Consider the following 15,171-nt stretch of genomic DNA (forward strand, 5'->3'; position numbering starts at 1 on the left):
CAAAACTATTTACATTTGCAGTTAGATAATTGTTGTAGGGGCCTGTCTCATATGCTGCAGGATGTTCATTATCTCTGGTCTCTATCCACTTCCTAGGTGGCTCAGTGGTAAAGAATCCACCTGCCAATGCAGGAGCAGCAGGGGACACAGATCCTTGGGTAGGGAAGATCCTCTGGAGGAGAACATGACAACCCACTCCGTCAGTCCTGCTGGGATAATTCCAGGGACAGGGACAGAGAAGCCTGGCAGGCCACAGTCCCTCGGGTCGCAAAGAGTCAGACACCACTGAGTAACTGAGTAACAATCCACTCGATACTAGAATAAACATTTAAGTGTCTCTAGACGCTGCCAGAGGTCCCCTGAGGGACAAAATTCTCTAGTTGAGAACCACAGCTGCATTGTATAAATATGAATTAAATCATTACTTATTCTATGAGTGTTTAACCTGCAAACACTGAAATATACTTACATTCGGAGATCCATAATTCTCAAAGTACTGTCTTTGGTATGAATTAATAAACGTTTTCCATTGGGATGAACCTCCAAGTAACTTATCGGGATTCCCTTAAACTCACTCTCTTTAATTTCCTAAAATGAGTTTAAAAAGATTATGTAATATTACAACTACAAAATTTGTCTAAAGTTAAGCCCTTTTAAGTTTAATTTTAAGAGGTCATTTTTAATTGCACAATGCAAGATGTTTTAAAATTGTTAGCAAAATTATTCCAAGTAACTTCAAGTTAAGGATGAAAATAAAGCTGATAAAATGTAGTTTTGGGCTGCTAAGTAACACTATATTTAATTAGTGTTTTTGTAGTATATTCTCAAAGAAGAAGCACTTTCTGAAAACACATCTTTTATTACTACATTGTCTGTTTATCATCATATAAGAAATCTCAATTTCTAAGTTCAAAATTAAGTACAGAATTAGCTCTCAGTTCTATTTCAGTTTCAGATTATTTTTTCATACATTTACCTCCACTTGTCCTGAAAAAGATAAGTTATTAGCATCTTATTATGAAACAATTTAGTTTAGATTGTAATTTTAGGTTTTTCTGGATACTTAAAGCAGCTAAATCTTCTGGTTACAGAAGAAGTCTATAAGTAGACCTGACTACTGATGTCAAGAAAGACACAAACATGGAAGGAGAATCTGCCTGAACAAGCCATATATAAATAAGGACAGTTTCCAAAATCCTTCTTGTTTGGATTATCAGGAGAAAGAAAACAACTGCAAATACAAAACTGTTTAAAGTCTGAAGAGTCAAGAGAAGGTCTGCTTTACCCTGTAGTCAGAATTCTGAATAGCATTCCTCTCCCTCGAGGTCCCCTTATTATTTTGCTCACTTCTCCTAGAGGGTCTCCTCTTCAGAGGTGGGTTGGCACCAATACAAGTGGGGTACAAACTGCTATAATCCTAATAGCAGCAGTAGAATCCCTGGTTCTGCTGTTTGGTGCTGAAACCCGCTGTCAACTACTTTTTTACAAGTTCCAGAATGAAGTCAAACACTGACACCACAGATGGGGATTTTACTGAGCCCAACTACAATGATGTGGAGGTGAAGATGCACTGATGAAGGTTTGAGCAATTGGACCAACACTTACACAGATGCAAATGTGCAAAATCAAAAACAAGGCTGCATAACAGGTGTCAGGAATAAATTCGAGAAAAGAGTTGGCAGATTTAGTGTTTGTAGCATCTGTTAATGATTTCCTTCATATTTTTATCATATTCATGCTCAAGATCTGGTGTTAAAGACCACGCTCGACACCAAAGAGTATGTGACAAGCAACATGGATGTTTCATCTTAAGAGACAAATGAGCATAAGCCAGCATCCCCCACTCCACTGGTGGAAGAGAACCAAGTAAGAAATCGCAGTCTCCATCTGTCCCAGGCATAAGCTGTTCAAAGGACATCCCATCCCTCATTTCCTCACTTTTTATATTTGACTGTCTCAAGTAACCACCAGGTGGCAGATTTCCAAGGTATACTTGCCTTTATTGGTTACTACACAGAGGGAAAGAAAACACATGATTTTAATATAAATAGTAGACTCTGTATTGCAGAATCAAATGACTAGAAATGTTGCCTTTGGAACCTTGCCAATCACTTATCAGCATATAAGTAATTAGAAAGTTCTTTGCAAAGTGTATGAAATTGCTACAACATGAGTCTCAAGTCATCATTCATTAATCTGACAGACTAGATAAGAATGACTAAAAATAGAATAGACTGGTTTTTAAATTGATATGACAGACTCAACAGATTTAACTAAAGTTGATGGAAATTCTTTTTCCTGCGTCTTTTTTCAAACAGGGACAAATGCTACAATCTATTATGAAGAACAAGAAAACCAAAGAACACAGGTATAGCGTATTTATATATATGACATATATATATATAAATATAAAAAACTCAAGTTTAATGACTTGTTTCATATTTTTAACTAAAACATACTAAATATACACCAACAAAGTTGCTTGGTATACAAGCCATCTTAAAAACACTCTACTTAAAAAATGAGATTATTCATTTGTTTTGGCCAATTTAGTATATTTTAAATGAAACAATTACTGTGATTAAATGACAGACCTCTTCATATTTATTAATACATAATCTTGATCACATAATTTTGAGAGATAACACTGTTAACAAAACCTTGAGCATGGTACTTCTAGTGATGCTATTGGACAAAGAAAAAAAAGAATATGAATAGCAGAAAATATAAGTTGTTATGTATAGATGATAACATAACATATACCTCATTTTGCATAAATTTTACCAATGGATTCCTGAATACCAGAGTGCAACTTAAGGCTCAAAAATGTGAAAGGAAAGCCCAACCAAAATGAAGAAAATTTTCATTAAGTCACTATGTTATCAATTAACTATCAGGAAGACATGATAACTGACTTTTGAGGGACTGAGAAAAACTTAATTCCTTTGAAAGGAGTGAACAGAATGTCCTGCATCTTCTAAGTCATGTGATTTTTCCCAATTTTTTCAAATAAATCCCCAAGTATGAGGTGAAACTCTACCTTGTTTATGCTCCAGTGACGCACCGAGTGTTGTACATCGTTGACTTTGACATACGTGTTCCAAACAATAATCACCCCTGTGCAGTCTCCTGAATACATGTGATGACCTATTAAAAAAAAAATTATTTAGGTAAAAATGTTACACAGAAGTTGTTTCAACTATTATGAAATTGGGCAAACATATCCCAATAAGACAAAAAACTGAAGTGCTATTAAAAGCTACTGTAGTTTAAAAAAAGCCCAAATGGCAAACAATCAGATCACAATTTTCTTCACCCTTTTGAGTTACTTGTGATTTATTTTTTTGTCACCTACCTGAATTTGAAAACAAAATGAAATGAGCATCTCAATTCATGTGTACATGGCTCAAATTCCAAAGCAAAACAAATTATTTTAATTTTCCAATATGATCTGTACTGCTCACTTTTATTAACCTATATAACCCATTTCACATTCCTGGAGAAACACCTATGCTCTAGTATATACTGTTAGAATAATACCTGAGACCTGGTAGGAACTCAATAAATGATTAGGGAATGAATAAAATAATAAGTAACAGGTGTTCCAGTTTAACATCAATTCTGAAAGTCAAACCATCCTACAGTTAATGGGACTTCAAAGGCCATCAGATTTAACTTCATAAACAATTAGGCATATTTTAGAAACCATATGAACAGATGGCTGTTCAGCAACTGTGAATGCAATATTTTACACATAAGTATTAACATTTAGCATATTCATGGAGAAGGAAATGGCACCCCACTCCAGAACTCTTGCCTGGAAAATCCCATGGATGGAGGAGCCATGTGGTCGCAGAGTCAGACTTGACTGAGAGATTTCACTTTCACTTTAGCTTACTCAACTGTTGAAATGCTCTGCATGTGAGAATGTTCTTTCTAATTCTAAGCAAAGAAAAATCTGTTTTCTGTAGCTTTGGCTCTATTCCTGCCTACTGGAGCAACACAGAAGGACTTCACTTTTTTCACACCTTAACCAAATACCTGAAGAAATTATTCATCTCCCTTTCACAATCTGAGCTACTTTTTCTATAACAAGAGTTTTCAGATGCTTTTCTATCCTTGGTTGACCTTTCTTGAAGGGGTTCCTGCTTATAAACATCCTTATGGTTGAACTGAGTACATTAGAAATATTATTATTTTGACACGATCCCATACTAATTGTTTACAGCCATACAAACCTAATGTCTGAAATAATAGAAAAGTTGACTAATAGATACAACAAATTTTAGTCTTTCAGCTGATAAAATAATTATATTTTATATCCTTAAAACACCATTTATAATACTTGTATTCTAAGATTAAACCTTAAATAATTGAAAATTTCCCTTTCATAAACATGTGTTTATATACTTAAAAAAATCTTGTTGCCACATTTAAAATACATATTTTCAACATTGTTCTGGGATCTTTCCCCCTATCTTCCTCAATTTTATCATTTACAGAAAAGAGTCCTTTAAGAAAACTACTAAGGGAATAATCACCAATCCAATGAAATATATTCATAAATTTGGAACAGGACTGGTTGTTACAGCAAAGATTAGTTGAATCAAAATGCTTGGAAATATACTGACTTTAAAATTAACTAACAACTACTGCTGTACCAAATTTATGACCAGGTCTATCATATGATCTGCACAAACAATCTAAATATGCACAAACATATTTAATTTTATCTAATACACAAAGTCCCTCTCAAGCTGAAATAATTATTATCCTAGTGAAACAAAAATTTTTAAAAATTCCTCATGTAACTAGCCTTCAATTTGAATATAATTTCAGACATACCTTCAGTATCAAAACAGAGAGAGTTGATGAAACTCCTGTGAGTGTCAAACTGTCGGATCAATACGGCAGGATCCTGTCTCATATCAACTTCCCATATACGTATCACAGAATCATAGCATCCTGTCACCACCAGCTCTCTTACAGCTGGGTGGAATTTAGCCGTGTAAACAAAAGAAGGATGAGGTAAAACTCTGAAAGTATTTGTATTGTTTATTTCATTTTTCCATATCCTGGAAAAGGATGAAAATGTTACCTATTGCTTCTGAAAGGCAGACGTTTCTCTAAGAACCGATATAGGCAATGGACTTTATGAGTAAGCAAATGATAACAACCAATGGTAAATTTTATAACAATAAAAATAATCTGATCTGATCACATTATTTGATGACCAGACTTCTTTACATTTTGACAAAGCTATTTCTTACAGTTATTTTCAAGCATTATATTAATTCATCTACTAATTGCAATCTATACTGCAAAATGAAAAACTGTACTTGCATATGTCTCTATTTTTTTCAAACCAACCTATTCTTGACATTGATTAAACACAATGCATAGTTGGTAAAATATTGCATCTAATAAAATATAAGTAAAAAATAAAATAGAGGAAGAAATTTCAATGATTTCCCATTTAGGTTGTGTATATTGCTTTTCCAAAGTGCTTACAGTTGAGGACTTAATAGGGTACTCCATTAACTTTTTATTTGTAATTTCAAAGCATAATTAACATAAAGATCTCAAAGACTTAGAAGCTACTTTCAAATTACTACATAAGTACTTGAACAAAATAACATTAAAATAGTTACAATATTTTATAGGAAACAGGTTATCTAACATTGAGTACTCCCTTTTTTATACTCATTATCTCTTCCTTTATATAACAGGTGATTTAAAAGAAAATTATATTGTTATTGCGATAGTCTTGACAAAAGTAAACCCTAAGAGTTAAACTATCAGGTTAGTACTGGAGTGGGTTGCCATTGCCTTCTCTGAAGTCAGTGTGCAAAAACAGGCAAAATCTAGGAACAAACAGGTGCTTTATGAGTGTGAAGCACTCAATTTTTAAAAACTTAGGTTATCAGAATTAGAAGAATTTATTTTTTAACATGGGGATTTATAGTTTATCCTTTTTATTACTATCTAAGAAATGAATCAAATTAAGATTTTTTAAAAATTAACTATAGAAGAAAAATTACAGTTGCTACTCAAGAATAACATTCTATAAGCTTTCTCAGCAGCTGCTTAAAAATACAGGATATGATCTTCAACTACTAAGAATCCAAACTAGTAACGAAGGAAGTGAAAGGCTGTTTTCAAGTAAAAGTAAAACACACGTGTCACTGCATAAACATTTTTACCATCATGAAACTTTCAATGAACTCATGTAACATGAAATACAGTACTTAGTGGAAAAAAAAAATCACTAATTTTGAGGGAATATTAAGAAGAATGCTGAAAGTAAAACTTCTGTGTCCTGCTAATAAATCTTAGCAGCAGCATCTGAAATGCTATAGAACAAGAAGAAATGACAAGTGTATTGTAAAAAGAGCTCAATATAATTTGAATAGACACAATGTTTTATCATAAGAATGAAGCTTTTTATATAAATGCTGAACTGGTATCAGTGATGGCTTTAGTCATGCAAGCAATGGGAGAATCTAAGATCAAAAGAAATGTATTACTGGGTTTGTGGGAAAAAAAAATCAGACTGATCATAGCAGAGAACATTTATACTCAAATCTGTAAAGACTAGATGAACATACAAAAAATTATTTGATGTGCAGAAGCTTTTAAGGTTAATTAGGTCCCATTTGTTTATTTTTGCTTTTATTTCCAATATTCCGGGAGGTGGGTCATAGAGGATCCTGCTGTGATGTATGTCAGAGAGTGTTTTGCCTATGTTCTCCTCTAGGAGTTTTATAGTTTCTGGTCTTATGTTGAGATCTTTAATCCATTTTGAGTTTATTTTTGTGTATGGTGTTAGAAAGTGTTCTAGTTTCATGCTTTTACAAGTGGTTGACCAGATTTCCCAGCACCACTTGTTAAAGAGATTGTCTTTAATCCATTGTATATTCTTGCCTCCTTTGTCAAAGATAAGGTGTCCATATGTGCGTGGATTTATCTCTGGGCTTTCTATTTTGTTCTATTGATCTATATTTCTGTCTTTGTGCCAGTACCATACTGTCTTGATAACTGTGGCTTTGTAGTAGAGCCTGAAGTCAGGTAGGTTGATTCCTCCAGTTCCATTCTTCTTTCTCAAGATAGCTTTGGCTATTCGAGGTTTTTTGTATTTCCATACAAACTGGGAAATTATTTGTTCTAGCTCTGTGAAGAATACTGTTGGTAGCTTGATAGGGAATGCATTGAATCTATAAATTGCTTTGGGTAGTATACTCATTTTCACTATATTGATTCTTCCAATCCATGAACATGGTATATTTCTCCATCTATTAGTGTCCTCTTTGATTTCTTTCACCAGTGTTTTATAGTTTTCTATATATAGGTCTTTAGTAAAGGAAACTATTAGCAAGGTGAAAAGGCAGCCTTCAGAATGGGAGAAGATAATAGCAAATGAAGCAACTGACAAACAACTAATCTCAAAAATATACAAGCAACTCCTACAGCTCAACTCCAGAAAAATAAATGACCCAATCAAAAAATGGGCCAAAGAACTAAATAGACATTTCTCCAAAGAAGACACACAGATGGCTAACAAACACATGAAAAGATGCTCAACATCACTCATTATCAGAGAAATGCAAATCAAAACCACAATGAGGTACCATTTCACGCCAGTCAGAATGGTGATCCAAAAGTCTACAAGTAATAAATGCTGGAGAGGGTGTGGAGAAAAGGGAACCCTCTTACACTGTTGGTGGGAATGCAAACTAGTACAGCCCCTATGGAGAACAGTGTGGAGATTCCTTAAAAAACTGGAAACAGAACTGCCTTATGATCCAGCAATCCCACTGCTGGGCATACACACTGAGGAAACCAGAAGGGAAAGAGACACGTGTACCCCAATGTTCATCGCAGCACTGTTTATAATAGCCAGGACATGGAAGCAACCTAGATGTCCATCAGCAGATGAATGGATAAGCAAGCTGTGGTACATATACACAATGGAGTATTACTCAGCCATTAAAAAGAATACATTTGAATCAGTTCTAATGAGGTGGATGAAACTGGAGCCTATTATACAGAGTGAAGTGAGCCAGAAAGAAAAACACCAATACAGTATACTAACGCATATATATGGAATTTAGAAAGATGGTAACAATAACCCTGTGTACGAGACAGCAAAAGAGACACTGATGTATAGAACAGTCTTATGGACTCTGTGGGAGAGGGAGAGGGTGGGAAGATTTGGGAGAATGGCATTGAAACATGTAAAATATCATGTATGAAACGAGTTGCCAGTCCAGGTTCGATGCACGATACTGGATGCTTGGGACTAGTGCACTGGGACGACCCAGAGGGATGGTATGGGGAGGGAGGAGGGAGGAGGGTTCAGGATGGGGAACACATGTACACCTGTGGTGGATTCATTTTGATATTTGGCAAAACTAATACAGTTATGTAAAGTTTAAAAATAAAATAAAATTAAAAAAATTATTTGAATTTGGAAAGAAAAGAATATACCAAAGTTAAAACAGTAGGTGTGAAGAGAGGATGGAGTGAGAACACATTGGTATATTTGGGAGCCATTACACATGGACAGTACTCTTGCCTGGAGAATCCCATGGAGGGAGGAGCCTGGTAGGCTACAGTCCATGGGGTTGCAGAGTCGGACACGACTGAACGTCTTCACCCACCCCACCCACCCACATATGGACAAGTTTTTCTGATTATATTGGGAGCTGCTGCTCTTTTTTTTTCCCCTCAAATTTTACTGAAGATAACTAAAGACGGAGATTTAGATTAAACCCATTTAGCAGAGAGCTAACCAGTGGAAAACAGTTACTCAAAAGATGCTAACAATAACAGGTGATGGTGACCTCAATGGAAGACAGAAGACCTGGCCAAAAACCCAACTTCTTGCCACTTGGGAGCATTAGCAACTCTGGTTCTTTCCCTTTTGACTTTAGTTCATTCACTGCAAGCATTCCTTATCTCTTTCAAAATCTCACTATCTTTTTATTTCTAGCCACAATGATTCTCTTTTCACTCAATTAATCCTTCACAGTAGTATTTTTAGGATGCAAACAGTCCTAAATTAGGATCAACTCCAAAGCTACACAAAGTAAAAAGTATACTTTATACAACATATGTTATGTGAGGAAATCCAAGTTGACTTCAAAAAATGGTAAAATCTAAAATAAAAAAAGAAAGGTAAAATCTGAGCTGGGTCTTCAATGATGACTATGAGCCCACCTTGGCTTACCACAGCACTTAGATGTTTGCTGGGTGAATGAGTTGGGCAGGAAGGGGAGGAGAAGCGCAGGAAGCATAGGGAGAGTCAATAAGGTAACAGGGAGATGCCAAAGAAGATGAGATGTTAAGGGCGTTTCAGAAGTTTGTGTGAGTGAGGCAGAGGGTACTATGGGAAGTGCACAGGAGAAAATGGGAGGTCAGTGAGGGCCATGTCTGTCATGCCGTGCTAAGGAACCGGAATATTTTTCAAACGGCAGTGGCAATCAAAGATTTTTTAAAGTCAGGACATTATGAAAGATGGTTTTGGAAAGAATTTTAGCATAGCAGGGGTGGAGGAGCTAGAGGGGGAACACTGGCAAAGCTTAAGCAGCAACAGTTGAAGCAAAAAGATAACAAGGGCTTGAATTAAGGCAACAGCAGTGAAGACAGAAAGAATGTGACAGAATGTGAGCCTTTTAGGAAGGAAAATTGATACACTTTAGAACTACTTAGATGTGAGAAAGAAAGATGAATAGCATTACTCTGAGTTCCCAGCTTGGGAGGCAGGGTAGATAAGGAGATGCATTTAAAAATTTGGAGATGCAGAGAATGGACTTGTGGCCATGGTGGAGAGGGAAAGAGTAGAACAAGTACCATCAACATAGATACACTATGTGTAAGATGGCTAGCTGGTGAGAAGTTGCTTTGTAGCACAGGGAGCCCAGTCTGGTGCTGTGTGATGACCTGGAGGGATGGAATGCAGGAGAGGAGGGAACCTAAGAAAGGAGGGGATGTATGTATAATTGTGGCTGATTTATATGGTAGAAACCAATACAACATAGTAAAATTTTTTAAATATTTAAATTAAAAAAAAAAAAGAACAAAACAAACAAAACAAAAACTATATGAAGGTTAAAAACAGAAAACAAAATTTGGTGATTTCAGATTTGGATTTGCGGTACCACTGGACAATCCAGGCAGAAGTGTGTTAATAGCTGAATTTGAAAAAGAGAAGGAGCTTGAAGTTATTAGCATATAAGTGAGATTCAAAGCTGAAAAAGATAAGAGAGAGCAGGATAAGCACACCAAACCACAGAACACACTGAATAAAGGATCGTGGGGACCCATATCTCTTTGTTAAGAGACATGAATAGAGATACACACGGGTAAATTTATGAATGTGTGTGCGAAGTCACTTCAGTCATGTCCAACTCTTTACGACACTATGGACTGTAGCCTGCCAGGCTCCTTTGTCCATGGGATTTCCCAGGCAAGAATACTGGAGTGGGTTGCCATTCCCTTCCTCAGGGGATCTTCCCCACCAAGGGATTGAACCCACACCCCTTATGTCTCTTGCATTGGCAGGTGGGCTTTTTACCACTTGGGAAGCCCAAATTTATGGATATTAGGTGGTAAACCAGAGAGAAATACAGGAATTTCATGTCAGGTTACATTACACTGTAAATTGAAGGTAGTCAGTTAATGAAAGTGGAAAGACTGTATAGAGAACTTAAGATTGTGCAAAGAACTTGAAGCATGGTAAGATTTGGTTGGATCTGTTGCTAGAGGAATAAGAAAAAAATAGCTAAATAAACGTAAGCAAAAGGACTGTTCAGCAGAGATGAGAATTTATGGATTTTACAACTCTCAAATCCATAGTCAAGGTCTTACCAAGGTTGTGCCTTTTTCTCTTGCATAGCTTGGCATCAGGCAGAATGGTTACACTTGAAAGAACAAGAAACCAGATGGGTTATTGAAGATATTGCTAAGAGGGATTAATCGTAGGCTTCTAGTTCTCCGGTGGCTCTAACAGTAAAGAATCTACCTACACTGCAGGAGACCAGGTTTGATTCCTAAGTCGGGAAGATCCCCTGGAGAAGGGCATGGTGACCCACTCTAGTATTCCTACCTGGAGAATCCCATGCACAGAGGAGCCTGGTGGGCTACAGTCCATAGGGTCGCAAAGAGTCAGACACGACTGGGCGACTAACACTACTACTTATTAAATTGGAAGGGGTTAAATTATTTTAAGACTGACATTCTGAAAAATGCAAATATTTGAAAATCTATTACACTCTTAAAATGCAAGATGCATATTCATTTACTGACCCTACATTATGCATTGAGCAGCACCATGTCTTGGTCTCTGGATCCAGCTAAACAGTACAGATGGAATCCCTGCCATCAACAGCTTGTATTCCAGGAAAAAAAATCTCAGTTGTTTAATAACTTCAAAGTATTAATCAAAACTGTACAAAATGACCATTTAAAGACTGAGGATTAGGAACACTGTATATCATATAAATGAAATATATTTAACAGCATGTGTTTAGGAACAAGTTTTCATAACTTATTTAATCAGTGAGTCTGTATGATGCATATTTATGACAGTCCCTTGATAAGAAAGACATAATTGAAGCATAAGAGCAGTTATATCACTTTACATTCTATTTACTCTCTTTGAGGGCATGCAGCACACACAGAGGATGAGACAGTTAGATAGCATCACTGACAATGGACTTGAGTTTGAGCATCCAGGAGTATCCAGGAGACACTGAACGACAGGGAAGCCCGGCATGCTGCAATCCATGCGGTTTCAAAGAGTCGGACACAACTTAGTGACTGAACAACAAAAAGCATACACAGCAGTGAGTGCTTCTGAAGTGTACTAACCTGGCAGTGCCATCAGATGATGCAGTAAGAATGTAACGATTGTCTTTTGACCAGCAGAGATCATAAATGATGTTGAGGTGGCCACACAATTCTCTCATGAAACGTCCAGAAGGAATTTCATATACTAATGAAAATATTCCCCAAATTAGTAAGTTTCCAGACAGAGGATTCTTAACTTAATAATATAAAAACTCATAATTTATAATAATTTGAACATAAGGTAAGCACTGTCTATAGAATATTATCACCAAAAACATTTTCAGTATGAAAAAAGGTCAAAATCTACTTAAAAGTAAGATTTCAATTGCTTTAGATACAAGAACTTAAACATCTAAAATTTTATAATATGCTACAATTAACAATTATTCTGATCTCTTTTCAAAGCAATCCTAATAATCTTTGATAATCAACTTATCAAACAGATAACTTTTAAATTATAATTCACTTCAAAGATTCTGTAATTTGGGCTTTTATGAATAAAGTATTACTTTATCTGAAAATCAATCAAATTTAAAGCAAAATTTAACTATTCGAAGCAATGAGAAACTTAAACTCGGCTACTGTGAGAGAAAAATTCTAATTTAATCTGAAAAACAAGGCATTGTGGTATTGTTATGTTATGTATACAGTAAAACCTTCTAACAACACAGAACAATTTCCAAGTCTCTACTTCCACCTAGTGGTAAAACCAACTGCTATTTAAAATACTATGTACAGAAGAACTTCTGCTATAGCAAAATAAAGACCTTGGAAAATCTGCTCCCCCATAAAAGCAACGAGAACACTGGAAAAAATTGTCAAGATTAACTTTTTCAAAATTTTGGGAATTAAAGGCTTATAACAACCTGAGGAGCATTTTACTAAAGAAAAACATATGAATATTGGCAACAACAGTGAGCTCTGTGGTGTTTTAAGTTGTCCTGTTCCCATTCTCCTTTCCCAAGCTCCAGAGTAGCCTTGAAAACCAACAGCCTTGAAACTACAAAGAATAGTAGCCTCACATCTATGAGATGGGGCAGAAAAGGCCTAAAGACCTCCAAAGCCCATCCCCAAGACAAAACTGTTAGACAATCTGGCAGCTTCCTGCAAGGCTCCATTCTCAGGGCCTGGCTTTATCTGACCTGGTTCTGAGCATGCTCTGGATGAAGAGTCCTAACCCTGGGGTGCATAAAATAATCAGTAGTGTGGCCCTCTGAGGCAGTGATACCAGGTAGAAGAAGCTGATCAAAGAACTTAAAAGGAAATATTGGGAATGAGATGGCCATAGGGTACTTTGAAAAGCTCCAGTATATTCCAGGGAATTGAGAAGAACACACACACATCAAAGGCTGTGCACATACATGTGCAAGACAGACCTGAAAGGCCTTGTATCTTACTGTGACTGCCCTGGGGAAGCTCCATGCAAACAGAAAGTGAAGGCTAAGGTGAAGTTGTAAACTCTCTACTTTAGCACTGGAAACCTATCCCAACACACACACACATACACACACACAGCTCCCTTTGGCACTGGCGCAGAGACCTGTTTACTCAAGGATATTTAAAAATCCCTCTCTAACCATCAACTGACCACCAAGCTAGCAAGACAAAAACTCCAGGGGTAGCACCTCACAAGGAATAAAAACTAGGAAAATAACTATACAGATAACAACAACAGATCCCAGGTGGGCAGATGGAGGCGGGTAAGTAAGGGAACCTGATTTCCAGAGTTGCAACGTTATAATATTTAAAATATTCAGTTTTCAAGGGAGACACACACATATACACAAAACAGGAAAGTATGGCCACAAACAGGAAAAAAAAGCAGTCAACAGAAACTGTCTATGACACCTAGTTAAATACTTTAAATCCTTTCTTAAAAGTATGTTCAAAGAACTAAAGAAAACCACATCTAAAGAACGAAGGTGTGAGAATTATTTCTTACCAATTAATAGATAGAGGTTATAAAAAAAAAGATCAAGTAGAAATTCTAGAGTTGAAAAGTACAATAACTGAAATAATAAACAATTCACTAGAGGGCCTCAACAGCAGATATGAACTGTCAGAATAATCGCTAAATGTGAAGACAATTCAATTAAGATTACGTAGTCGGAGGGGCAGAAAGAAAAAAATGAAGGAAAATGAATAAAGGTGCAGAGATCTGTTGCATACCATCAAGTGCACCAACACAGAAATGATGGGAGTCTCAGAAGAAGACAAGAAACAGAAGGGGGCAGAAATAACATTTGAAGAAATAAAGAAGAAAAACTTCCCAAGTTTGTGAAAAACATTAATCTGTACGTATATCCTATGAGCTGAATGAATTCCAGGCAGATACATCATAATCAAAAACCAAAGACAAAGATTCTTCCTTTTTAAAAAATTTTTTCAGATTCAAGCAGTAGTTGGTATATCTAAATTCAAGTCTTTCTTAAAGCACGAAGTAACACATATTTATTCTGGAAATGTTAAAAACGTATATCAGAATGAAAATAATTCTTTCACTGCCCAGTGCATAGTGGAAAAAAAAAATCACTATTAATACTCTGGGGGTATGTTTTCTTTAGAATCTTTTTTTCCCCAATGCATAGCTTTTAGTGAATGTTAACGATAGCAGAATAGCATAGTCATAATCAAACTACATGATAACTTTGTACATCTAAAGTGAACATTTCACGAGGAGGAATATTTACTTAATAGCTGATAATCAAGCCAATTATGAGTCCTTGCTGAAAAAAAGAGCCAATCAGCCCCGGAATAATAAACTGTGAAGCTGAGAGAAACTCAAAGTCAGTGCTTGGGGCAGATGCCTATGAAAAGCTGGCTACTGCCTGCTGAGGTGAGCTGGTTTTCACCATTAACAAGAAGGGAAAGTATTTCATGCCTCTATGACTAGAAGAGCATGAATACCCACTGAAAAAACATCTCTAATGTTACAGAAATAACTTGTCAACGTGGTTTCTCCATTTTTTAAAGGTACTTTAAGAGTAGGTCTTTGGACTCTCTGCTGATTTACTAAAATTAAAATTCCTCATTGGTATTCCTGAGCCAATTTTTACTGTCTTAGTACATAACAAATTTGAGGGCTTTCATAACCAAATTCTCATTATTATCAAAGGACTAAAATTGGACTAAAATTCCTCAAGAGATTTATTAATCCTACATGCTGCCAAATTTCTATACTTAAAATAGAAAATACACAAAGAGTACCTCTTGAATATTTAAAAAAATTTATTATCCTTCATTTAATCATTCTCATTTTTATTCCTGGACATATACTGTATAGTGTAAATTATTAAAAAAGAATTGTGACTTTACTTGAGG

The 15,171-nt window shown here is 35.9% G+C and overlaps 1 protein-coding gene across 5 annotated transcripts in view; it reads right to left on the reverse strand.

Annotated features, from left to right (window-relative positions):
* AHI1 (Abelson helper integration site 1) overlaps nucleotides 1–15,171 on the reverse strand; it is a 217,191-nt gene that overhangs the window by 149,842 nt on the left and 52,178 nt on the right. For all 5 annotated transcript variants that reach the window (XR_008698351.1, XM_055535697.1, XM_055535700.1 and 2 more), the window contains exons 13-16: nucleotides 11,872–11,995; nucleotides 4,846–5,075; nucleotides 3,041–3,147; nucleotides 470–588 (exon numbers count right to left, since the gene is read on the reverse strand). Coding sequence is in view for 4 of the 5 variants with exons in the window: in XM_055535697.1 (XP_055391672.1) it covers nucleotides 470–588; nucleotides 3,041–3,147; nucleotides 4,846–5,075; nucleotides 11,872–11,995 (580 nt within the window). In the remaining variant the exon portion in view is untranslated. The remainder of the gene's footprint in view (nucleotides 1–469; nucleotides 589–3,040; nucleotides 3,148–4,845; nucleotides 5,076–11,871; nucleotides 11,996–15,171) is intronic.

This window comes from Bubalus kerabau, chromosome 9 (genome assembly GCF_029407905.1).
Source record: "Bubalus kerabau isolate K-KA32 ecotype Philippines breed swamp buffalo chromosome 9, PCC_UOA_SB_1v2, whole genome shotgun sequence".
In the NCBI taxonomy this organism is placed as follows: Eukaryota; Metazoa; Chordata; class Mammalia; order Artiodactyla; family Bovidae; genus Bubalus; species Bubalus kerabau.